The following is a 26,398-nucleotide window of genomic DNA, read 5'->3' on the forward strand; positions in this document are numbered from 1 at the left end:
GCAATTCCCATCTTTGGTTAGTGTGTTAATTAAGACGAGAAAATCATTGAATTGGCTTGATGGGTTTTGTTTTCTTTTTATCCATTCTAGTCACCATCCGAAAATAAAAGGGGTAAGCTATGAAAATCCTACCGACATGAATAAGATCCATTACCAGAATCCTAATCTTTTTGTATGTAAAGCTTGGACCAAAATGTAAGGCTGCCAAATCCCATGACGATTCAAAAGATTAGGAATATATCCCTCTTGTTAGGCAGACTTTTTGGCCATTCGATTATAAAAATGCAAATTAGACCTTAAAGAAACCATTTTACAAAGCAATGCTCAAATTATATCCGATTGTATTTCGTCTTTTTACACTTAAAAAATGAGTAAATTAGTTCTTGCATGTTAAATCAAAGAGCAAATCAGTCTTTCTTTTTAAAAATTTCATCTATTTGTACCGTAAGAAATTGGCGTGACTAATGGAATAATTAGATAGTGGCATATGGCACACCATGCGTATCTTATATTGATATACAAGAACTAACTTTTGATAGTAGAAATAGACGAAATTTTTAATGGGATTAGTGCTTTTTCATTTAACATATAAGAATTAATTTATCTTCTTTTTTGAGTAAATGAGTAAAATACAATCCCACTTTTAATATACAAATCTTGATGAGTATTTTTTTAAACACGACTTAGTTAATAGTAAATTAATTGTATTTGGTTATTTTAATTATTCACATTATTTGTTTTAAATTAAAAAATTAGAGTTTTACTCATTTTTAAATTTAAATTCAAATTTATTCTAATTAAATTTTTATGTTATTAACTTATTACAAACTATTTTAAAATTTTAATTCTTATCTCTTTACAGTTACCAAATTCAGACAATGTTATCCATTTGGGAAAATTAAAAAAATACAAAAGTTTTAATAAATCCCAATATTTTATTGTTTGAATACGACGTCGTCGTGTAAGCAGATTACCCTTTTACCCCTGGATATCTGGGCAGAAAATCCAAATTCATCTTGTTCACTTCAATGTCTTCTTCCCAACAAAAAGTCCCATTCAAGTACATGATAATTCCAGAATCTAAGCAAAACCCAATTCAATTCAGCCCTCAAATTCTCAAATCCCTCTAAAAAAGATTCATCTTAAGGAACCTTTCTTATGAACCCTAAACTCTTTACCATTTGACCCCCCAATTTCTCAAACCCTCTAAAAAGGATTATCTTTTTTTTTTCCATGGCTGCATTCAGATGCAAACCTTCGGCCGAAACAGCCTCTTTAACGGTCTCTCAGTTCAGGCATTTTCTATCTAATTACATGCACTATGGTCGCATGGCTAGTTCCTCTCACTGTACCACCATCCGCAACAAATGGGATGACCACTTTGTCAACACTCCTTATCATTTCACTTCTTTCAAGCCCGTCTCGCTTCGTGGCGAACTCGTCGAAAAGGGTTCTCGGTTTTTGGATATTAGGAGGAACTCCCACGATTTAAGCAAGGATGTCGATAGAGAATTGAGAGAGAAACTGGGTTGTAATAGTTTTAGGGTATTGAGTTCTTATGGGGACCCACCGGAGGTTTGGCAGCCACCTGGTGATGGGATTGCGATCCGGGTTAGTGGGGTTAATTTGGGCCGTGGTGGCGGCGGCGGCGGAGCTGGAGGAGGAGGAGGAGGAGGAGGAGGGCCGACTGCTGGTTCTGGAGGCGGTTTTGGGTCGGATTCAAAGGATGGCTGTTGGGGAGGATCTAATTTGGGGCATAATTTTCCTACACCCAAAGAGATTTGTAAAGGATTGGATAAGTTTGTGATTGGGCAAGAGAAGGCAAAGAAGGTGATTGTTAATAAATTGTGTTATTGGCATTGGGGTTATTGTTTTTATTACTACTACAGTTCAACAGAAAATGGGTTATTGAAAACTATGAAAGTAATTGGGAATTAGAAACTGTATTGACTGATAAGTTCCTTAATAATATTTGATTGGTTTGAAGTTATATACATATCATTATCTTAATTTGTAGTGATATTCTAACACCAAGTTATGCTATGCATTTCTCTTAGAGTTTGATATTGCCTTTGTTGGGTATGGTTTTAAACTTATAATCATTGATTAGGTGGTAAATGTTGAATAATAACAATGTTCTTAGAGCTACATAGGATGTAAACATTCTTCTACATTTTGTTTTCTGGTCTAATGTTATGCCATTAATGCAGGTTCTATCAGTGGCAGTGTACAACCACTATATGAGAATCTACCATGAGTCATCGCAAAAACGGTTAGTTTGGCAACTTCAAGATATGCGGTTCTTGTTTTAATCTGCTTCCTTCTTTTCATTGCTGCAATTGTAAATTCATAATATAGATTGTTAAGGAAGTTAATTGTTAAACATGCGGCTCTGCATATGTCCAAAAACAATTCTAGTTCTCATTATAAGATGAAACTGTGAGAATGTTTAAAACTTTGAGGAAAAAAGAAAAGAGAAGGAAAGGAAAATGACATAGCAATACACATTAACATTTAGCATATCCAAGGTCTTTAGATATGGTTTATTCTAAATAGTTGTGATTAGTCAAGTTGCTATACCAGTATTGTCTAGTGAGTTTCGAGCATGGTATGGATACCTCTGAAGTCTGAACTACCAAGTTACCTTACAAAAGTTGGTAGCTGTGTTTTCTTCTAGTGTGCACATCCTTTGTCTCTGTCTCTGCATGTGCTTCTTGTTTACTGTGTTTCTTAAGGGAATATCAGTTATTAACATGTTTCCTTGGTAAGCTAGGTCTGCAGGAGATTCAGGTAGCGATATTGCATATGTACTAGATGATGATATAGTGGAACTGGAGAAAAGTAACATTCTTTTAATGGGGCCAACAGGGTCAGGTAATTTTTTGTTATACTTGGTGTTGAAGTTGAAATTCTACTTCTAAATTTGCACTTTGTGATTGTTAACTGTTTGTCCTAGGTTCTTTTCAAGAGAGAGATTCTTTTTTGCGTTGCATTTTTCTTTATATATCACAATGTCTTTCTCTTTATTTTATCAAAACATTTAAATTGAGGTGTGAGAATTCATTGACCTCCCACTTTTGCTTTATTATGTTTTACTACAATTTTTATGTTTTTACTTGTTTTCTAGCTAATTCTACAATATTTTGGGTAGATTCAGTATTTATTTGACCATAAACATCTCTATATTCTGTTACTATTCTTACATGCTCCCTTTTGACGTTTTCTCAAGGACAGGGAAAACATTACTTGCCAAAACCTTGGCCCGCTTTGTGAATGTTCCTTTTGTTATTGCAGATGCTACTACCTTGACGCAGGCAAGCTGCTGATTCTTGATTGTTGTTAATAAATGTTCTTGTACTTACCTGCTTAAATGAATTTATTTCCTCTAAATGTGCTTTTCACTTTCATTTTATTAGCTGTGAAATAAGCAACTTTCGTTCCTTAATTTAGTGTAAAAGCCTTCACAAGTCACGGAGTATATATATATATATATTGTGTGTGTTTAATGTGCTTCTAGGAATAGGATTCGTTATTTGTTTTCTCAGTGTACAAGCCTAACGATCTTTGTTTAGTATTATTTAATACCAGATTTTGATGCTCTTTTGTCAGTGCCCTGTGCCCCCCCTCCATGGGGTTTATCTTTTTGCCACACATCAACTATAGACAAGTCATGATAAATTTGAACTTCATCAGCCTTTTTTATTTGATAAATACACATGTTTTTATATGTCGTAAAAATATTTCATCACTGATTATTCCTCGTTTTTGAAATTTGGTTATTTATATTTATGTTGCATGGAACTGAGTTATGTTTTCATATGCTATATGCAGGCAGGGTATGTAGGCGAAGATGTTGAATCTATATTATACAAGCTCCTTGTGGTAAATTCAAGAGCCTTATGTACACTAAATGAATTAAAAGCTTTGAAGTGCAAGTACTTTTTCCATTTTACAGTGCTTTAATGGCATGTTTTTGCTATCTTCAATGGGGTTAGCTTTCATATCTATGGAAGAAAATAAGCTTTGGCATTAGATAGGACTTCATACAATCAACTTTAAAGTTGCATTAGTAAAAGTGAAAATTATTAAATTCAATTGTAGTGAGGCCAGTGTAATATAAATGGGGTTTTGTTTGCTCTTATGCCTGTTCTTGATTCATAACCCCTTTATGAATTTCCTTTTATATGCCTTTTCAGGTTGCTGACTATAATGTTGCAGCTGCACAGCAGGGCATTGTTTACATTGACGAAGTTGATAAGATCACCAAAAAGGTTCTTTTCCTCCTCCTCTAATTTCTATCAGTTTTTTGCTGCTCTTTATTCATCTCTTACGTCTTGCTATGCAGGCCGAGAGCCTTAACATTAGCAGGGATGTGTCTGGGGAGGGTGTTCAGCAGGCATTACTAAAGATGCTAGAAGGAACAGTAAGTGCATAATTTCCTAACTGCAAAAATATTATATTGTAAATAATTTAGAAGTTGCAACAGCATGGTGTAGGATCCGTGTCTCTGGCATAGACCAGTTTGGTATCAGTTTCATAAGCCAAGCTAATAATCACCAATTCTAATTAGTATTTACTCAGGTTGGTTTAATAAGTGATTCACTATCCTGACCCCGGTTGCTTTATTTGTTGGTCCAGATTGTTAATGTTCCTGAGAAGGGAGCTAGAAAGCATCCTAGAGGTGAAAATATTCAGGTATACACTCAGAGTTGCAAGTTTTGATGGGTGTTTACTTTTTTACATTATGCACTATTTTGAGCTCATGGATATGATATTTGTGTTTTTTTTTAAACATCTGATTGGGACTCCATAATGGCAAAATCTTCATGACTGATTTTGCCAGGCTCTGCATTTTTATGTTCTTTTCCCTCTCTATAGGAACACGGTGTTATTGTTGGTTCTTTTTTGTATTTCTTCGCAGATTGACACAAAGGACATACTCTTCATATGTGGGGGTGCTTTTATTGACATAGAGAAAACAATTTCAGAAAGGTTATACCAATATAGAAATTACTGTATTTGTCTCCAGTACTTTTTAACATGTACAATTTAAAGTTTCTTGAATGGATTTCAGACTTCAAGATTCTTCAATTGGTTTTGGAGCTCCGGTGCGTGCAAACATGAGAGCTGGCGGTGTTACAAATGCTGCCTTGACATCATCTTTAATGGAGACCGTAAGTTCTCTATATAGTATTTGGGATGACATACCATTTTAGATTCTCGCATTTCTATATGAAACATTTTTATTTGGCAGGTTGAAAGTACTGATCTTGTTGCATATGGTTTGATACCGGAATTTGTTGGGCGATTCCCTGTTCTTGTCAGTTTATTGGCTCTGACTGAAGAACAACTTGTTCAGGTGAATGTTTGTCTTTAGAAAATGTAATGGAAGATTACTGTTGTATGCAAGTTATTCAGTTAATTATGGTCTTTGAAAGTGCAAGTTGCAACTGTTGTTATATTAAAGGTTCCTTTCTTGCACAAGTGATGTGATTGTTTAATTCAGCTTCTTATATGGTGCAACTGTTGCGACTATTTTAGGTGCTAACAGAGCCAAAAAATGCCCTATGCAAGCAATACAAAAAGATGTTCCAAATGAATGGAGTAAGTTCTTTACATAACCCTACTTTAAATGCTAATTATATTTGTATTCAGTACATTTAATTTGCCTGCAGTTCTATACACCAATTGATTTCACTTTATCTTCTTTCTCCTTAGGTCAATTTGCATATCACAGAAGGTGCTTTGAAATCAATTGCCAGAAAAGCAATAACTAAAAATACTGGGGCCAGAGGTTTACGAGCCATCTTGGAGAATATCTTGATGGATGCCATGTATGAGGTAGCTATGCCGTGCTATTCTGACTTTTTTTCTCACCTGCTATTGACTATAGAGTGATATCCGTGGTGAAAAAAGTTATCCAATGTTGATTTATGCATGATGTGGCCTGTTTATTACAAGTTTATATGCTATTCAAGAAGTTTCGAACACACAAACTGTTATACTTTCCCCAAAAGCAATGCCGCAGATTAAAGTAGGAAATCTTTGTCAGTGCTAAAAGGACTACTTCGATACTTACATTGGCTTGCATTTGGAAACCTTGTAAAATATAGTAGAAAACCTTAAGAGTCTAGACTTTCAGTTTAGTGGATTAAACAAAGGATTAATATAATATTTGGCCCTGAACTTGGCAATGAGTACCTAAAACTGTTTTGGTCCACATTTGTCTCGCAACTTGGTAGCTTTTTCCCAATTTAATTCCTGAACTTGGATTCCGTTAAGGTGTCATGACGTAGCACAATCTCAGTGTCAATCACTAATGAAATCCAAGTTCAGGGTGGACCTCGTTAATGTGGACCGAAAGAAAGTTCAGTATCAAAGTGGACCTCGTTGCCAAGTTCAAAGGTCAACAATTACATTAACCCTAAAAGAAAGACAAAATTATGACTAGACTGGATTTAGAACAAGGTGTCACTAAGATTTCATCTTTTGTGCTTTCCAGTTTCTCTTCAATTATTTGTTTTGGACCAATTGGTTTTAGATACCATGCAACACAAACTTCATGGATTTTCTTACATTTCTGCTTTGCAGATACCGGATGTTAGGACTGGCGATGACATAATAGATGCGGTAGTAGTCGATGAGGAAGCCGTTGAACTTAAAGGCCGTGGAAGCGGTGCAAAGATTCTTTACGGTAAAGGTGCATTGGACAGTTACCTTTCACAACCAAAATTGAAGGACTTGGAGGTATGTGTATATAACTTGGACCATTATTTCATTATATGAACGGAGTATTTTCTGAAAATGTGAGTAGTATTATATTAAAAAATATTGTGTTTGCAGACAAGTGGGGAACCCGAGGTGGAAACAGAGCTTCTTCCTTCAGTTGTTGCCAGTATGTAAGGATTTGGATGTAAACTTAGTTGTACATAGTAAGCTGACATTATCAATTTAATAGATGATTATTATTTATTATTATACACATAAATACTTGGTCAACTATCATTTTATGGGGGGAAAAAGAAATGGAGTGATTTAGTTTCACTGGGCATGTATCATGTATCATGTATCAAGTATCAAGTAGTAATCAACCCCATCCACTCCCAAATCATCAAATAATAGTGTCATTGAAATTCAGTGTTGTATGAGTTTTATATGCTGATATATCTGTGCTGTTTACATGTTATAAAATGTGGCGCTACTTTAGATGGAGATTCCATATTAAAATCATTTGCAGGTTGGAATTTATTCCGTTTTTGAAACTGGGCTGGTTGGTTTTTTTTTTTTTATGAATTTAATTACTGATTAAAATTGGCCTCCCTACCCAATCTTAGTATAGTTATTATACTATTAATTTAACATAATCTCTTGTAATTAGACTAAATTATTGAAAATTCTGTAAGCCCATCGATGTGAGATTTTTTATATATCTAAAGAATTCTAAAATTTCAATCTCTACTAATGACATCTCTCTCCGTACAACAGAAATAGTTTTTACTTTTATTAATTTACCTTTTACCTCCAAGGCTTGGTAGAAAGGAACAATACAACAGCATTGTACAATGTACACCTACTTTTATTCTAGTTGAATGCTGTACTTTTGAGATCCAGCGAGGAATTTCGGATAAGAAGATGATAAAAGTGAGAGATGGACAAAAATTATTCTACCCAAAACAAACAAGAAGAAAAAAAAAAAAAAAGTCTGTACTATGAAATTATCTGATGCACTAGATATATTATTTTCATATAATACTTTTGAAATATCCAATTAATGAGAATAAATAATTGTCATTTACATCAATTCGAAAAATAAAGAACGAATTAAATTTATAATTGTATGCGTAATAGAAGATTAGTAATCAAGTTTAACCAAACAAATTTGATTAAAATTTTAAATTTTAAAATATATAAAAACTCAATTTCCATAAAATACGACAACTAATAGCAGAATTTTAGAAAAATCATCTTTAAGCCATTGCCCCAACATAGCTTTACTTTACACTGCTAAAAGCTAAAAGACCCCAAAAAAACGAACTTCTCTTTTAAAATACGAAAATCCACATCCACAGACCTATTTCATCATAACAGTTGTCACTCGTTTATTCTGCTGTTACCATATGGACCCGCCACGTACACTGCTCCATATGGTTTTAAACCGCCGTTGGCCTTGCTTTGATGACCAATACAAACACGTCAACATTGCACTGGCCAAGGGTTTCTCAGCACCGACACCATTAATTTTTTTTAAGGTAAACATCAGCCTCACACTTACCCTAAGAATATTGCTACGCCAACAACCCACCAAGCAAAAACATTATAATTAACACTTGTAATTTTATGTGTTTATATTGCTCACATTTAAAAAAAAATACGAAAATACAATACACAATTTTTTATATTCTATATTCTAGTTCTAACCTTCTAGAACATGTCGGGAGTTAAATTTTTAACGATAATAACGACCTTTATTACAATATCATGGGTAAAAAAAAATTAGGACGTAAAAAAAAAAATTAAACTTGTAGGCCAGAAAAGAAAGCAACTCCGGTTGATGGTAACCATGAAGTTCCATAGATGAATTTTGCAACGGTGAATTTACTTGCTTCAACTTCTGAAGTGATGACTCGATACCCAGGCCATCTTACTCGTTGTCCGACCGCCGCACCCGGGCCGGAATTCATGTATTCGCCGTAGTATAATGTATCTAAAGCGAATGTTCCACTCCATTCTAACCATCCCCTTGAGTGAACGTGGTTGCCCATGTATGATAACATGTATACGGTCCTTGAATATAGCTTCCACGGACGGCCTAGGTATGTTGGGAAGCTTGATTTGGCGGCGGCGAGGTCCTGTGTGGGTATGATTCGACATGCATGGATTGAAATACCGGTGTTTTGGTTCGGGTCTTTTCGGTTTTGGGCTGTGATGGTGTTTTTTTGTTGGGGCATGGGTTTCCGGGCGTAAAGGCTACAGTTTTGGAGTACTACGGCGGCGTTACCGAAAATGAAATCAACTGTTCCGTAAACATCGCATTCGCGGTAGAATTGACGGTTGGAGTGGACGTATAAAGTGTCTTGGTAACCGATGATGTTGCACCTGTATACGACGGCGTGGTCAGCTCCGACTCTAAGAGCCACTGCTTGGTGCTTGGCGGGTCCGGCATAGTTCTCGAATGTCATGTCCCTTGCAATAAAACCAGCCCCAGTTGCCGCTGAAAGTGAAAACAAACCAATGAATGATACAGCTTTCTTTGAAAATGAAGCAAATTAGAACGAGATTAGCTACGAAATTTGTGGGATCTTTTTTTTCGCTTTGATAATAATAATGATAACATGACAATTAATTATGATACGAATAATAGATACAAAAAGAACAAATTAAATATTGCATAATATATGACCACTTTATAAACGAAAAAACCAATTTGGACAATCCCTACCTCGATTTTTATTAAAATAAAATAACACAAGGTTTGTAATTTCCAATTGTATGGACAAGACGTAGATAAGGTAAAGTGGCTGCAAGAATCTAGGGCTTTGTCTGTCTAATAACATCCCACGTGCGAATTCTAACATCATGCACCATGGACAAGCTTAATGGTTTCGGTCCAATAGTTTACTATTTTATTTGATAATTTAATTATTTTAATTATAGTAGAATATTGTATATTTTGTGGAGGAAATAAAATAAGAAGGGTGAAACTGACCAAAGGCAGCAGTGTGGAAAGTAGTCATGTGCTCAGCTACACTTTTTCCTCCTGTAATCACTGTTTTACCTTTTCCGTCACCTATAAACATCAAGTTTATTTTCTTCCTCCCCACCTTCAAATTATCCTCTTCGTACCTGTAAAAATTATATTTATCATAAAAATTTAAAAAATATTTAATTATCCAAAAAGAATATTACATCACACATAATTAGATATTTTTAATCTGTAAATATCAATAACAGTAACGTAAAGGTGATGTCAGAAAAGCCAAAAGGGAAAAAGTTTGTAATAAAATTTAACTTTTTTATCATAACGGAAAATTTTACCTTCCTGCCTTCACGTAGATGATGATCCGACGAGTACTATGCTCCGGCGCCTTTTTAATCGCCTCAGCAATCGTTTTAACGGTGCCGCTTCCATCTTTCGAGACGGTTATATCGGCCTGGATCCCCGACACGGGCTTGTTCAGCAGCTCCCTCTCTTTTCTCCCCAGCCATTTCGGGAAATTCTCCTCGTCGACATTCCCTCCCGATAAATCGTCATCCGCCGATAGCAGCCTCCGGTTCTGAATAGGAACTCCGGCGAAATCGTCTCCGCCGCTCGCAGCGAAGATCGACAGGCAGTTACTTACCAGCTCCGACAAGTCCTTCAGTTTGTCAGTCACTTGATCCTTCACCGTCCCGCTCACTCCATCGAATCCCTCCGTACACGTGTCATGGTTCGTCAGCGCGGCGCTGAGCCACGTCATCACGTCCTGGGGTGATCCTCCGCCATTGTTTCCGCCGTCCTGGGAGGGAATGATGGACGACAGGGAACGGGAGAGCGCGTCGACGGAATCATCCAGAAGCTCGAGGCAATCGTCGTACGCCGACCGTACACGTGGATCCATCTGGACGAATGAGATCGAGTTGGCCAGATAAAGCGCTTTACTAAAGTGCTGCAGCGTCATATTGAATGAAATGTGAACCAGGTCTTGCTCATTAGCAGTGAGCGAGCCAGGGAACTCGAGGAGTGAGTTGACACAGAGGTTCGGGAACCGAGTCCTACTACAAGTTTTAGAAATAGCTTGTGTCGGCTTACGTCGGACTTGGGTACCGACAGGATCAGCACCGGCTTCACGGAGACCAATCACGAGTCCGGCACAAACAGCCGAGGCAACGATCATCGTCAATGCAATAACCGAAAGAATAACGATCTTTCTCTTGTTGTTTTTGGCTTTGGGTTCTTCATGATTTTGTTGCTGAGTAACTCCAGAGCTGCCGGGTTCAGATGGTCGGAGCCTGTCATACGCCATTGCTGTTCCTTTTTCAGGTGGTGGCTGCAAAATCAGTAACAAAATGTAGATAGCAACAAAAAAAGGCTATTAATATCACTACAACAATATAATAAGAGTTAAATGAGAGAGATGGATTATATAAAAGAAAAAAAAGGTGGAAGTGAGTGAGTGTGTGCGAGAGAGAGTAATAGAGAAGGTTGGTGTTAGGTCCATGTCGTAAAGCATGAGCTGTCTTCTACTTTCAGCTCTTTTGCCCATTGGAGGATGAGCTATAAACCATTTTAACTCCCCTTTAAAAACTCGTATTTTTAAATTTATATGGATTTATATTTTTTTATACAATAGTTCATAAATTTTAACAAATACTCACTGTTTCGAGTCTAGCGGTGATTTATCAGATTTTATATTATATTTAAATAGGTAAATGTGTCCTCTATTCAAAAAAATACGCTAAATTGATTATTGTATATTAGTTGAAAAATAAATTAATCCTTTTATTAAAAAATCATTTATTTGTATTGCTAAAATTAGTGTGGTAGATGAAATAAGTACCTCATATTAAGACCAATTTTTAACAATACAAATGGATACAATTTTAACAGGATAACCAGTTTACTCTTTAATCTAACATGTAGGGACTATTTTATCTATTTTTGAATAAATAAAATAAAATACAATCCAACTTTTAGTACATGATCCTCTACAATATTTTTACCTATTTAAATTCATTCTTTTTATTTTTATGATCATCTTTTGGATATTAAATAATAAAAAAGGTGGATGTGGAAAATAATATATATATACACATTTATCTGATTCATTATATGAATGATTTTATTTTGAAAGGATATATGAATAATTTAAGAGAAGAAAGTTAACGAGAACTTTTGCATGCTTTTAAAAGCAATTAAGTAAATGACTTAATTAACAAGTTTGATAAATGCGTGGATTTGTTCCATAAAATGTCAGTTAGTTATGAACATCATTCGACTTAAAAGATGTTTTTAATATGATTTCACCTTTTCGTTTTCTGATATATCTTTCCGACAGTAGTTGGGTTTTTCTGATGGCATAAAAGTGTTTGTGCTTTCTTGTAATGACAAAATCTGATGTCAATCGTATTCTACAGGTATATATACATATTTTGTTTAATACTGTACGGGAATTGTAATATAATTAATAAGGTGTACTATATAATATATTTAGAAAACCATAAATATATATATATGCCACACGTATTTTTCAAAGGGTTTATATAAATTTGATTTTTAACTTTGTAATTAGGTCCATTTTAGTACGAAATCGTCTCCGCCGCTCGCAGCGAAGATCGACAGGCAGTTACTTACCAGCTCCGACAAGTCCTTCAGTTTGTCAGTCACTTGATCCTTCACCGTCCCGCTCACTCCATCGAATCCCTCCGTACACGTGTCATGGTTCGTCAGCGCGGCGCTGAGCCACGTCATCACGTCCTGGGGTGATCCTCCGCCATTGTTTCCGCCGTCCTGGGAGGGAATGATGGACGACAGGAACGGAGAGCGCGTCGACGGAATCATCCAGAAGCTCGAGGCAATCGTCGTACGCCGACCGTACACGTGGATCCATCTGGACGAATGAGATCGAGTTGGCCAGATAAAGCGCTTTACTAAAGTGCTGCAGCGTCATATTGAATGAAATGTGAACCAGGTCTTGCTCATTAGCAGTGAGCGAGCCAGGGAACTCGAGGAGTGAGTTGACACAGAGGTTCGGGAACCGAGTCCTACTACAAGTTTTAGAAATAGCTTGTGTCGGCTTACGTCGGACTTGGGTACCGACAGGATCAGCACCGGCTTCACGGAGACCAATCACGAGTCCGGCACAAACAGCCGAGGCAACGATCATCGTCAATGCAATAACCGAAAGAATAACGATCTTTCTCTTGTTGTTTTTGGCTTTGGGTTCTTCATGATTTTGTTGCTGAGTAACTCCAGAGCTGCCGGGTTCAGATGGTCGGAGCCTGTCATACGCCATTGCTGTTCCTTTTTCAGGTGGTGGCTGCAAAAATCAGTAACAAAATGTAGATAGCAACAAAAAAAAGGCTATTAATATCACTACAACAATATAATAAGAGTTAAATGAGAGAGATGGATTATATAAAAGAAAAAAAAAAGGTGGAAGTGAGTGAGTGTGTGCGAGAGAGAGTAATAGAGAAGGTTGGTGTTAGGTCCATGTCGTAAAGCATGAGCTGTCTTCTACTTTCAGCTCTTTTGCCCATTGGAGGGGATGAGCTATAAACCATTTTAACTCCCCTTTTAAAAACTCGTATTTTTTAAATTTATATGGATTTATATTTTTTTTATACAATAGTTCATAAATTTTAACAAATACTCACTGTTTCGAGTCTAGCGGTGATTTATCAGATTTTATATTATATTTAAATAGGTAAATGTGTCCTCTATTCAAAAAAATACGCTAAATTGATTATTGTATATTAGTTGAAAAATAAATTAATCCTTTTATTAAAAATCATTTATTTGTATTGCTAAAAATTAGTGTGGTAGATGAAATAAGTACCTCATATTAAGACCAATTTTAACAATACAAATGGATACAATTTTAACAGGATAACCAGTTTACTTTTAATCTAACATGTAGGGACTATTTTATCTATTTTTGAATAAATAAAATAAAATACAATCCAACTTTTAGTACATGATCCTCTACAATATTTTTACCTATTTAAATTCATTCTTTTTATTTTTATGATCATCTTTTGGATATTAAATAATAAAAAAAGGTGGATGTGGAAAATAATATATATATACATTTATCTGATTCATTATATGAATGATTTTATTTTGAAAGGATATATGAATAATTTAAGAGAAGAAAGTTAACGAGAACTTTTGCATGCTTTTAAAAGCAATTAAGTAAATGACTTAATTAACAAGTTTGATAAATGCGTGGATTTGTTCCATAAAATGTCAGTTAGTTATGAACATCATTCGACTTAAAAGATGTTTTTAATATGATTTCACCTTTTCGTTTTCTGATATATCTTTCCGACAGTAGTTGGGTTTTTCTGATGGCATAAAAGTGTTTGTGCTTTCTTGTAATGACAAAATCTGATGTCAATCGTATTCTACAGGTATATATACATATTTTGTTTAATACTGTACGGGAATTGTAATATAATTAATAAGGTGTACTATATAATATATTTAGAAAACCATAAATATATATATATGCCACACGTATTTTTCAAAGGGTTTATATAAATTTGATTTTTTAACTTTGTAATTAGGTCCATTTTAGTATTTTTATTTTATATTCATTTTTGTACTTAAATTTGATAATTAGATTTATTTTGGTCTTTGAACTTCAAAAAAAAAAAAACTTGTTGTGTGGCACTATGAGATTGTGACACATCATCACTTGAAAATTAAAAATTTATATAAATTTCCAAGTAATGATGTGATACAATCTTATAGTGTCACGTGCGGTATTCGAATAACCGGACCGATGATTAAATCGGTTAGACCACTGGTTTTCGATTCATTCGATTTGATCAGTTCAACCGCTAGACCAATAATAAATAAATTATCTTTTCATTTAATTAGTTCAACCTATTCAACTATTGGCTTTTTGTCCCAATTTTCATTTTTCCCCGCTTTCGAGCAATTCCCAATTCAACCCTTTGCTTGGACAAATATAGTGGTTGATTCCTAGTCCAATCAATTCGACGGCCAATCTAGTCTTGTTCGAAGAACACCAATTACATCACCAAATCTTGACAAAATATAAGTTGAGGGACCAAAATGGATATGATTACCAAATTCAGAGACCAAAATGAACAAAAAAAATTACAAATACTAAAATTGGACTTAATCGACTCCCTTTTAAAACAATGAAAACTTACTTATACATATACATTTTTAATTTCTATAAAATTCATATTTTTATTTTCTTAATTGACTCCTTTAAAAAAATGTTATAAATTGTATAGAATTATAAAATATGTCATTTCAGACTAATACATATATAAATAAAGACTTTATTTAAAAAAGTGCTTGGTAGTGTTCTTTTTGCTTTATGCCCTTCTTGGGAAGGAAAATAAAGTAATTAAGCAAATAATATAATTTAGTGGTTCATCAAGATTATTATCCAAACATGTTCTAAGAATAAGAATAAGACTTTTTTTTTAAGAATCTCAATTTATTTAATTAAATAAAAGAATATTTTAAAGTTCAATTGGATAGTTCTTCAAAAATATTCAATTGGATAATATAAAATAAACCCAATGATTCGTTTACATATTTTAACTATATAACATTTTAGGTTATTATCTTTGTGGGTATGATATAAAATAAAATGTATAAAGTGAAATATTGATAGTTTTAAGCTTTATATTTAAAATTTTAATATATTTTTAATTAATAAAATATATATGTACCAATTATCAAATCTAACCAAAAGTGTTATGGATCTATAAATGTCATGTAATAATCATATATTTTGTAAGAATAAAAAGAAAAAGAGAATTTCTTTTTTTTTTCTTTGGCCAACATAAAATGAATTCCTTTTCGAAAAGAAGAGCAAAAGGAAGAAAAATATTTGGGAAAGAGAAGAGAATGTTCCATTAACGAATATTTGATTAAACTTATTCGAAAAAAATGAATGCGAAAAGGACGAATGTAAAATAAAAGGAAACTTTCATAGTGAATGTTATACATCCTTAATTGATGTTGAATTTCGAGTTTAAATTTATTTTATTTGAATTTAATTCGGTAAGATTATGACCCTAGCAGTTAATCTTATGGTAATTTATATAAATAAGATATTTTTTGTTACTTTTATTTAAAAATGGACAATTAGTCTCTGTATGTTAGATCAAAGAGTAAATCCATCATTTCTGTTAAAAATTTCATCCATTTCTACTGTTAAAAACTGATGTAATTGACGAAATAGCCAGAAAGTTACACATGACATGATACATATATGATATACCTCATGTTAACGTACATGGATTAATTTTAACAGTAGAAATTGATGAAATATCTAATAAAAGGCCATGCCTGCTCCTTGATCTTACATATAAGGACTAATTTGTCTATTTTCTGAATAGAGTGAGCAGAATGCAATTTGAATCCTAATACAATCTTATTTGTATTGATACACATTTTATAGTTTTTAAAATTAAACCAAAAATTTATGAGTTGGGAGGAAGCAAACTATAATTTACCGTATATTATATTAAAATAAGTCCTTGAAGATCATTTACATAAAAAGAAAAAAAGAAAAGAGAGAGTAGAACTTAGTTAAAGAAAAATTCCTTGAAAATATAAAACAACAATTTAGTTATTAGTCCTTGAAAAGCTCTTAACTTTTCATTCTGGTCAACCTTTTCTTTCCCCTTCTACTGAAAATTCCTTTGTAAATAAAGTTAAATTAATACAAGCAGTAAGACTGTAAGAGCTAATATGAAAAGAAAAAAAAAAGAGAAGGGGACCCATTGATAAAGTGAGAAAACGAGCATCCCACCGACAGTTTTTTAGTGGATAAATCACAGAAACTGAATTATTTATAAAATAATAATTAAATAACCTTTAATCAAATGTTTATATTAGTACTTACGGGTATCTGGTAGCAGTAACAGACTTGATAATATCGTATTTATATATTTTTACATAATAATATTCAATTTAATTTATATTGATATTAATTTTGATAAATCAATATTTATATATTCATTTATATATTTTTTAAGATAATTATTTAGTACACTGTCATGATTTTTTTTATTTCTCATTGTATCTATTGGAGCGAGTTCAATAACTAAAGCTTCACATTTTTTAGGCCCATTAAGAGTAGATGTTGGTCATAAGTTTTAAAGCTGTTCCATACTTAGGGCGGTTAACATAGGAGAGACCATTGCCATCTCACCTAACTCTCATGGTTACTGTCATGAAAATTTTTAACTCTAAATGTAAGTCGGGATTTTTCTCTATGTCCTTAAGTTGTACTTAAAATATTAAGACATGATAAAATCCCAATCTTATTTATGCAGTTAAATTTATCAATTGTCGGTGTGCCAAATAATTAGCTTTTTATATTATATATAACCATATATATTATGATTTTTGCACTTTAATTAGTCAGTCCATCTTTTCTCGGTTAGAGTATTATAAAGGTTGTAAAATTGACGAAATTTTTAACCGTATAATCAATTTACTATTTAATTTAACTTACATAAACTAATTTATCGATTTTTAAATTAAAAAAAATACAAACTAACTTTTATTTGCCCTTTAACTAGTGTACTCTTTTGCACATCAAAAACATTGAATTTACAAACACAAAGTATTTCTAGAAAAGAAAAACACACACAGAGCAAAGTTGTCAGAAACTAAGATGATGTCGTGTCAACAACATGCTTAGTATGTAAGAAACAAATATTACATTGGGTACATTGTACAACATTCAGTCTTTTTGTAAATACATGGTATGGTTCCAAACTTTTACTTTTGTTGGCTTTTTTTTTTTTTAAATTTTGTTACATTTTTTCTTTAATATTATTTTTCATGAAATGTTTAATAGTATCTTAAATCGATTGATATTTTATTATTTTTATAAATAAGTTTGGGATTTAATTTTGCAGCCACAATTTAATTTAGATTTGCTGCACATGAAAAAATCATCTTTTACATAAAAATTATAAGTTTTATAGCATTTGTTATGACATTATTATAGCAGTGTAAATATAGTCAATATTGACTAATCAATTGGTTTGAAAACCATTAATCATTTTATTTAAACATTAATTATTTGTTTTTGTTAATTTTGTCCTGCATACTGTCCAAAGGTAATTTTGAAGTCTTTATTACTAATTTAAATTACTTGGTGATAAGTAGGAATGAAATTAGGATAAACTATTTTGAGGCCCCAATATAAATAGTAATAACACTTGTTGGCAAAAAAATTTTAAAATATCGGGAAAGTCATTTATAAGTGACTTGGTAGGGCTCAATTGGGAAACAGAGCTCAATTTTGAAATTGAAATGGACTTAAAAGAGGCATTTAGACAAAACAATTGGGAAATATGCTCAATTTATCTAATTTTAGCTTTGACAGGGACCTAAAAGGCATTTAAACTAAAAAAAATTGAGGGAGTCAAGGCTCAATTTGTCCAGTTTCAAAACTAGGAGGGATCTAAAGGCGTTTAACTCCCAAAATTGATGGAAGGCATGGCTCAGTTTGTCGAGTTTCGAAATTAGGAGGGACCTAAATTTAACCCCAAAAAGTTGGGGGGCAAGGGCCACCACTGTCCATGTAGTTTCGTCGCTAAAAACTCTTCTATTTTAAAAATAAACACAATATTCTTTTCATATTTTTTATATAAAATTTACAAAAGATAATTTATATATATTATAGACGTAAAATCATTCTAGTCATCATTGAAAAGACACTGAAAACGAAGAAGATTCCCGCTACCCTTCCTCTTTCTTTAAGTCAAATCACTTTTAACTCGGAAATGTATTCTTGTAATGCGTTAATATATAATGTGGTACTTATATTTGGCTCGATATTTAATTTGATACTTAAGTATAATTTTATATTCAATTTAGCACCCAAATTAAAAAATATCACGTGGTTCAATAAATATTGACATGTGTGCTTTAGTAATAAAAATTATAGGTATTTAATTGGGACAAAATAGAAACTTAAGTACCAATTTAAACAGTGAAGTTAAATTTAGGTATTGTATAGGACAAAGAAAAATTCAAACACCAAACTGAATATTAAAATTAAGGTAATAAATTGGGACAAAAAATTTAGGTATCAAATAATATATTAATTATTTTTATATAACAAAATTATGAGAATTTAAATGCTATCACTTTGATTGTAAGAGCCAAATTAATATTGTACGTACATGTAAAAAGATGCTTTATTTTTCTTTATGATTACACCTTTGTCATTTTTCAATCCTCAAGACTCATCTTTTCTTTTCACTTTTCTCTCTTTTCTATGCCATTTCAAATTCCGAATCTTTCTCTCTAAAATCTGTTTTTTATTTATTTATTCTTTATTTAGGAAATTGAATACTTTTCGTTAGAACTATATATATTATGCATAGCAAGTTGTACATGGTGAGGCTAAACAGAAATAGGAACTCCTTCATCTTCAACAAACTTATCGACTTTTTTAATGAAAACAAGAATATTAATTGTTACTTTTTCAACGTGTCAGTAATTCTATAGTAAAAGTGTCATAGAAACCCTTGTATTTAGCCATAAACATCCTTCACAACGATGGGAAAGGGGTCTACCTCTCCACTAGTAACCTTGAGCACTTACTTTCTATACTTAGGTTTATCAACCTTCACAACAATCTTCCTCCTCCTCTTGTCCCTCTCCGACTCTCCGTCTGTTTAAGTGAATTGTCCCCCTTTGCACCACTACCTTCTCCTCATTGTTTCGTCTTTTGTTGATACCCCTCATCAATAATAAAAAAATATTTTGAAAACTAAATAATATCTAAAAGCCATAAAATAAAATTAGTTTTACCTAATAAGTCCAAAAACCCAAAATCTAAAACTAGCACCGAATTTTCATAGACTTCTTGAAATTTCTAAAAAATTCGATTAAACTAAACTGAATTCACCCCTAATGTTAGACCCTTTTGATTAAACGGAATAATAACAACTTCGATCCCTCTCAATTCACAATAGTTTAATTTAAATCCTTTTAAAATATTGAAATTTCTACCTTTGACCCTCGCACTTTTGTAATTTTATTTTAACCTCTAATACCAACTTCCTAAATTCCCCCTCAATATCAAATTATATATATATATATAATGCCTTTTTCTTTCACAAAAACTCTTGCACAGTGTTTGTTTGTATTTGAAGGAGGACTTAAATGTTAAAATTCATCTATTACAGACCAGCCGAAAATGTACTTGGGGCGACAAGTTCTTTTGTTTCTCCAACTTTGAATGACTCACAAAATTTGTCTTCTCTCTTCCTTTTTTGTCCATGACTAGTTGAAGAGTGTTTATTTTCAATGCATGTATAGTTTAGGAAAATACACTTTCTATATTTGTTTTCAAACTTTTCAATGCATATGTAGATTCATTATATACGTGAGTATAATTTCAACACTTCCTAAATGTGAAAAAAAATATACATATCTCACACTTCTAAAAAAAATGCCCTTGACTTGTTCCAATTCACGATTAGACATTTAACTAAGAGTTCCTTTGCATCCACGTTTAGCATAGTACAATGCATTTTCTATTGATTTCTGTGCAATCGTAGCACAAAACTTCCTTTACATGACAAGGCTTTAGTGCAGTGGAATGGAATAGATTGGGCCACACCCCAAAATTTTCATTGCTCCATTTATGTCCAGTTGAATATTCAAAGCTGCAAACGCAACTTACATACTTTTATTTTGTCCATTTTCATTTATTTATAAATTGAATAAAGAAAAGTAAAAAAGCACGTCGAAAGAAAAATCAATATTTTATTATAAATTTACATTCTAATATTTTATTAAATGAAGTTATAAATTCACATATATTTAATAATATTGTAAAAGTAAAATAATTTAAAAAAATTCTATTATATATAATTTTTAATCTAATATCTTTAATAGTCACCTCACAGCTATAGTTGTGTTTGAATCCAAACTCATATCTGAATCCAAACCCATATCTCACCGATGTTTCTAATCTCATTACTACAGTATCAAATCTCATCGCTACAATAACTAATCTCACTGTCACTACTGTTTTTTATAACCTTACTAGAGGTAAACGCATTGCCCATCCAAACTAATCCTAATTGTACCATTAATTAGGAGGAAAAAGGTAGGTAAAAACACCTTTTTGGTTCCTCTCAATTTCAATATTGAACAAATTGGTCCCTTTCAAAAAAAACTAGAACAATATAATTTCTAACAGTTTTGAAAGTGAGAAACTAAGGATAATTAATTATAATGTTGATGTTTTCCGTCACTTGTACATTATTTTGGTTAGTATAATAACAAATTTAGCCATCAATGCTTGTATATTTTGTGTAAATATTGCATGATAAATTTGTTGAATTAGAACCAATTTGATAGCATGTGTAAATGTTGCGGGCTAAATTTGTTAAATCAAGACTAATTTGACAGAAAGTATAAACTTTGAAGGCGAAATTTGTTATTATACCAGTAAAATTGACGAAAAAAACACTAACGCTGTGATTAATTATCATTAGTTGCTCACTTTCGAGATTAGCAGAAATTAAATTACTCTATTTTTTTAAAAGGGATCAATTTGTTCAATATAAAAACCGAGAAAGACCAAAGAAATCTTTTTACCTAAAGAGTATTATGTTGCAAAATATGTGGTTATTTGAACTGAAGCACAAATAGAACAAAAGGGGAAGGGGGTGGGGATACAAATTATCCAAATGGAAAAAGAAAAAAAGGGGGAAATGTGGTGCAAAATTTAAGGTCCACACGCGTTAGAAAAGGGGCAGAAAAACAAAAGTCCAAAATGAGAAGGCAAATGAAGTAATGAAGCAAGTGGGTACTTCCATGGTGGTAGGAGACAAAGGACCTTTTTTTCCCTAACACTAATCACATTATTTGTACTACCAATAGGCTGCCTAGCTATTTTGCATTTCCAACCATCACTTTCTCGTTACCTTTTTCCTTAATTTTTTTTTTCAATTTGATTCTATTAATACATTTAAAATACTTATCTTTCCGAAATTTACTACTATTTTTAGGGTTTAACATTGATGGATTATATCGGGTATTAAATGAATATCTAAGTGGAGCCAGTATTAAATGTGGGATCCAAAGGGTACGAAATTTCAATCACCAATTAAATGTTGAACCCCATCCAAATTAGTACTCTCAAAATCCAAATCTCATGCACCATAAAGGGTTTTTGTGGAAAAACTTCTCCAATTAAACATCTAATCTAATCTGTGTGCCAACTACCAATCACCCATGTTCGACATGCCACTATAATAATTTCCTATTCTTTCTCCAATAATTTGTTTGTTAACCATCATCAATGACACACATGTAATGTTCTTATTTACAACTTTTTTTCATATTAAGATAAATTGAGACCAAAATAATAATCGTAATACCGAATTAAAATAAAAACAATTCACATACTAAATTGAAAAAAATATATAATTCAAGACTAAATTGATAAATATTTTTTATAGCAATGATTTGACTCTTATTTCCCCTTTAATGTTCTAAATTACTATAAAAAATCTAGTTAATATTGTCTACCAAATATGATGAAAATTGATGTAGGGTACAAACATTGAGAAAGTTGACTAGATAGCCCTCACCGGTCAACCCTATGAGCCTTGAGGCGGGCGAATTTAGGTGGTGGTCCTCCAAAATCGTTAAATTCCTTCCTAAGTCGTTTAAAGATATTAATTTTTTTCAAAAAATTTAGTAGTAAAAATTGAATTATAAATTTTAAAAACTTATATAAAAAAGGTTAAAATATGATATAAGTTTTTATACTTTCGAATATTTAAAATTTAGTTCTTATATTTTTATTTTTAAAAATTTAATCCTTTTAATTTTAGATTTGAAAATTTAGATCTAATTGTTAACACTTTTTTATTAAATTTTTGTGTGACATTTTGAAATTTTAAAAAAAACTTTATTTAAGAGTCGTATAATTAAAAATAATATTGTAATTAACCTGAATTTAACACACACAAAAACCTAACAAGATTATAAGTATAAAGATTAAGTTTTAAAATTTTGAGGAGTAGAAATACTTGTAGGATATTTTAACTAAAAAACCTTTAATAGCATGCCACATGCATAAAAACAGGTGAAGACGAGCCATGTAAGCCCAACCCAAGGCATTATTATTCTCCACCGCATGAATAACGTCACTATTGACGTGTTTTAGCTATGTATATATTTTGCTATTAATCCCTGTACAATACATAACTTGTCAATTTAATCCTTATCTATTTTTTATCAATTTTAATTTTATATATTTCAAATATGTCGATTTTAGTTCTTATACTTCTAAAAATTTAAAATTTTAGTATTGATTCAAACAGAAGCAGTTAAATCCATTTGGATAAATGTTGCTATTATTTCATATTCTCTAATTTTATCATTCTTAGTCATTATATATATATATATATATATGAATTTTAAAATTTCAATCTTAACGCAAATGACAGCTGTTAAATTCTTTAATTGACTTTTTGTGAGTAATATATGAAAATAGTAAGTTGACTTGGCATTACATATGTGATGATATATTTGTTTGCATAACATTTTGGAAATAACAAAACTTTAAATTGTTACGAAATGGTCACTAACATTATTGATTTGTAACATTTTAATCACGGAGCTTAAAATTTTTCAAAAAATATATAGGGACTATCTGCAATTTGACTTACAATTTTCACTTGAAATGATGATTTAACATGCCACGTTAACTTTCCATTACACCATTAACAACTTAGTGATCAAAATGTAAAAATTAATAATGTTCATAGATATTTTGTAACAAATTAAAGTTCAGTGACCAAAAAGTAATTTAAATCATACATAAGTGACTATTTTGTAGTTTACCCTTTTTGAAAACTTGTAATTAATAGATTAATGTTCGAACTTATACAATTAAAAATTGTCGTTACATGCATTAAGGAGTGCATTAGTTGCTCCCCAACAAACAACAAGAAGGTTAATTACCACTAACGGTGGGGAGCTTAATTAACCAAAACCATCATAATCATGGTGTTTGCTTAATTAATTACTTAATCAATGAAGACTGCAAAAATTAGAAGTTAATCAAATTGGTATTTGACTTTGTGAACTATTCAATTAGTTTCTGGTTAAATTACACCCAAGGTCACTAAACTATTAGTAAGTTTATGTTTAAGTCACTAGACTGTTAAAATCGTTGTTGTATGACATTCTCTGTTCACACTGGTTGCACCAATCGAAAACTCTCCTTCCCTTTGTCTTCTACCGTTCAATTTTTATTTTATTTTATGAAACAACTTTAAATGTCACGAATTGCACTGAATCTAAAGTTTATTCATCTACTCATACCGATCTCAAATCGTTGCTCGGAACTCACAATTTTAGAAGTTAATAAAACTGAGTGATTAAATCAAGCAGAGTTAATTTACCTTAATTTTTAACTTTATTTTATAACATTTTGCTCTCTATGCGAATAGAGTCTGTCCTCTCACTCTACCAAATTACCAATCCACATTTATAATTCATAATAATTTCGTATTAAATGCAATAACTATCAATAATTCATTTCCGTATGAAACATTGAAGGCTCATGAGCATGAGAAAATGAAAAAACTGTACCAATCAAATTAAACAAATTGTTAAATTATTACATCAACTCGAAGGAAAATGTCTCACCGACCAGACCTTTTTTCAATTTTTTGTTTAAAAAATTATTATTATTATGTTTGTCTACAATTGGTGTATAAGACAAACGTAGATGAATTTTCCATTCCTTCTTCCTCTTTAGTCAAAACCCTTGCTAAGAGAAGAAGTGAGAAATTATATAATGTTTTGTGTATATTCATAAATTATTATGTGTTGTTGCCAACATCAACCCTATCACCAGCCAATTTCTTCGTCTTTTTATTTTTAATATTCAATTGAAAAACAGCGTTGCAAATTATTTAGAGTGTTTACATTTTGAAAGAACTCATCATCTGCCTCTTTTTAACACTATGTACACGTGCCATACAAGTTCCCATGTGACATGTTTCTATTTTTAATTGGGCTGTTTTTTGGATTGAGAAAATTTGACTTTGAATTATTATTGGTTTTAAATGTTTTGTGTTTGAATTTGTATGATTAATTACAAGTTTGAATTCAGATTGTTGTTATGTTAACATGTTTACATATAAATTAGATATCCCAAAAAGTTCAGAGAAAAAGATTATAATTGATGAAATTCCAATGCACGATGTATCCCATAATTTAAAGACGAGTATTGGGTTTCATATTTTACCATTGGGTTAAAATATTATTTACAGATTTAGAATTTAAGTTTTATATTTTTATTTTTAGAAATTTGGTTCACATTTTAGATTTTAAAATTCAAGTTTAACTGTTAATCTTTTTTTTGGTTAAATTAATTAGTATGATATTTTGAAATTAAAAAAAATTATTTGGTAGCAATGCGATCAAAAAATGGCGTTGCAATGAATCTGAATTTAATAAAATAATTTTAATAGTGTTAACAGTTGAGCTTGAAATTTAAAAAAGACTAAATTTTTAGAAATAAAAAAAAAGACTAAATTCTAAATTTATAAAAAATGTAAGGACTTAAAACATATTTTAACCTTTGCCACTGTTTTTGAGCTCTAAAATCCAAGTCACATAAAGGGATGGGGCCAGGCGGAATTGGTTGGGTAGTCACATACACTTCAATTTAGTGAAAGCAATGGTGTTATCTTTTAGCTTAAAAGGTCAAATTTCTCTTAGAGGATTCTCAAAATGAAAAAAAAGGCCCAAAAGTTCATTACCCCCCACACAAAGCTTCTAATTACTTCACAATGGGGGAAAGATAAGCCTCCATTATGACAAAAATTGGGTAATATTTTAATCCCTACTAGCTAGCTAGCTAAGTCACCTAGTCTTGAATTTTGCTGGTATTTATGTCAAATAATCTTTATGTGGGTTAATTACAGTATTATTATCAGACTGAAAGGTCCACTATTTGGGTTCTTCAAATCATAATTAAATTGCATTGGAAATTGTTTTCAACTATTATCGTTACTATTAATTATTTTATTCAACCAGTTTACCACCACACCTAAATTTACACGTAAATATATTAGTAAAAATATTATGGTTGTTTTTATTAAAAGTGAGATTTATTTTTTTGTTCAAAATGAGAAATTTAGCTTTTATACGTTAGATTAAAGTATAAAATAGTCACTTCATTAATTTTTTATCCATTTTTACTGTTAAAAATTGGTGTGATTGACAAAATAATCCAGATAATTACACGTGGTGTGCCATGTGTACCTCATGCCGACGTATGAGGACCAAATTTTAACAATTGAGATAGATAGTTACTCTTTAATCTAATATATAATGATTAAATTACATATTTTTTGAATAAAAAAGTAAAACACAATCAAACACCTAATATAATAATTTCCATAGTACTTTTACCAAATTAATATATCATATATTTGCATTATTAGGGTAAGGTGTTCTAAATCATAAAAAAATGAAAAAGAAGCTTGTGCATAACAAAGAGAAATTTAAAGTTTTCTTTTGGTCAATTTATGGTTTTGATACCTTTATTATACTCAAATTTAAGATTTAATATTTATACTTTAATTTTAGCATAACTTAGATTATATTTTTATAATATCATTAGTTCATCCAAAAAAT

At 31.6% G+C, this 26,398-nt stretch overlaps 2 protein-coding genes and 1 pseudogene across 2 annotated transcripts; 1 reads left to right on the forward strand and 2 right to left on the reverse strand.

Moving 5' to 3' along the window:
- Window positions 1–1,023: 1,023 nt before the first annotated feature.
- LOC105765444 (CLP protease regulatory subunit CLPX1, mitochondrial) lies at window positions 1,024–7,137 on the forward strand. The gene is made up of 15 exons (XM_012584538.2): window positions 1,024–1,830; window positions 2,211–2,272; window positions 2,774–2,874; window positions 3,235–3,314; window positions 3,832–3,882; window positions 4,197–4,271; window positions 4,346–4,423; window positions 4,639–4,695; window positions 4,922–4,992; window positions 5,075–5,174; window positions 5,255–5,359; window positions 5,542–5,604; window positions 5,719–5,841; window positions 6,592–6,747; window positions 6,844–7,137. The coding sequence occupies exons 1-15, from the start codon at window positions 1,234–1,236 to the stop codon at window positions 6,901–6,903; spliced, it is 1,779 nt and encodes a 592-aa protein (XP_012439992.1). The 5' UTR covers window positions 1,024–1,233; the 3' UTR covers window positions 6,904–7,137.
- A 1,183-nt stretch (window positions 7,138–8,320) lies between these two features.
- On the reverse strand, window positions 8,321–11,117 carry LOC105765443 (probable pectinesterase/pectinesterase inhibitor 61). The gene is made up of 3 exons (XM_012584537.2): window positions 10,036–11,117; window positions 9,707–9,843; window positions 8,321–9,211 (listed from the first exon to the last, which is right to left on the reverse strand). Exons 1-3 carry the CDS (start codon window positions 11,001–11,003, stop codon window positions 8,514–8,516), a joined length of 1,803 nt encoding a protein of 600 aa, XP_012439991.1. The 5' UTR covers window positions 11,004–11,117; the 3' UTR covers window positions 8,321–8,513.
- A 1,148-nt stretch (window positions 11,118–12,265) lies between these two features.
- On the reverse strand, window positions 12,266–13,263 carry LOC128035533 (probable pectinesterase/pectinesterase inhibitor 61; annotated as a pseudogene).
- Window positions 13,264–26,398: the final 13,135 nt, after the last annotated feature.

Source organism: Gossypium raimondii, chromosome 12, assembly GCF_025698545.1.
Source record: "Gossypium raimondii isolate GPD5lz chromosome 12, ASM2569854v1, whole genome shotgun sequence".
Lineage (NCBI taxonomy): Eukaryota > Viridiplantae > Streptophyta > Magnoliopsida > Malvales > Malvaceae > Gossypium > Gossypium raimondii.

Coding starts and splice junctions, on each gene's coding strand:
- LOC105765443 (XM_012584537.2), bottom strand. CDS start 11,003: ATGGCGTATGACAGGCTCCGACCATCTGAACCCGGCAGCTCTGGAGTT. Junction 9,844..10,035: donor ATCTACGTGAAGGCAGGAAG/GTAAAATTTTCC, acceptor TAATTTTTACAG/GTACGAAGAGGATAATTTGA. Junction 9,212..9,706: donor TTTCCACACTGCTGCCTTTG/GTCAGTTTCACC, acceptor TTTCACTTTCAG/CGGCAACTGGGGCTGGTTTT.
- LOC105765444 (XM_012584538.2), top strand. CDS start 1,234: ATGGCTGCATTCAGATGCAAACCTTCGGCCGAAACAGCCTCTTTAACG. Junction 3,883..4,196: donor TATTATACAAGCTCCTTGTG/GTAAATTCAAGA, acceptor ATGCCTTTTCAG/GTTGCTGACTATAATGTTGC. Junction 4,696..4,921: donor CTAGAGGTGAAAATATTCAG/GTATACACTCAG, acceptor ATTTCTTCGCAG/ATTGACACAAAGGACATACT.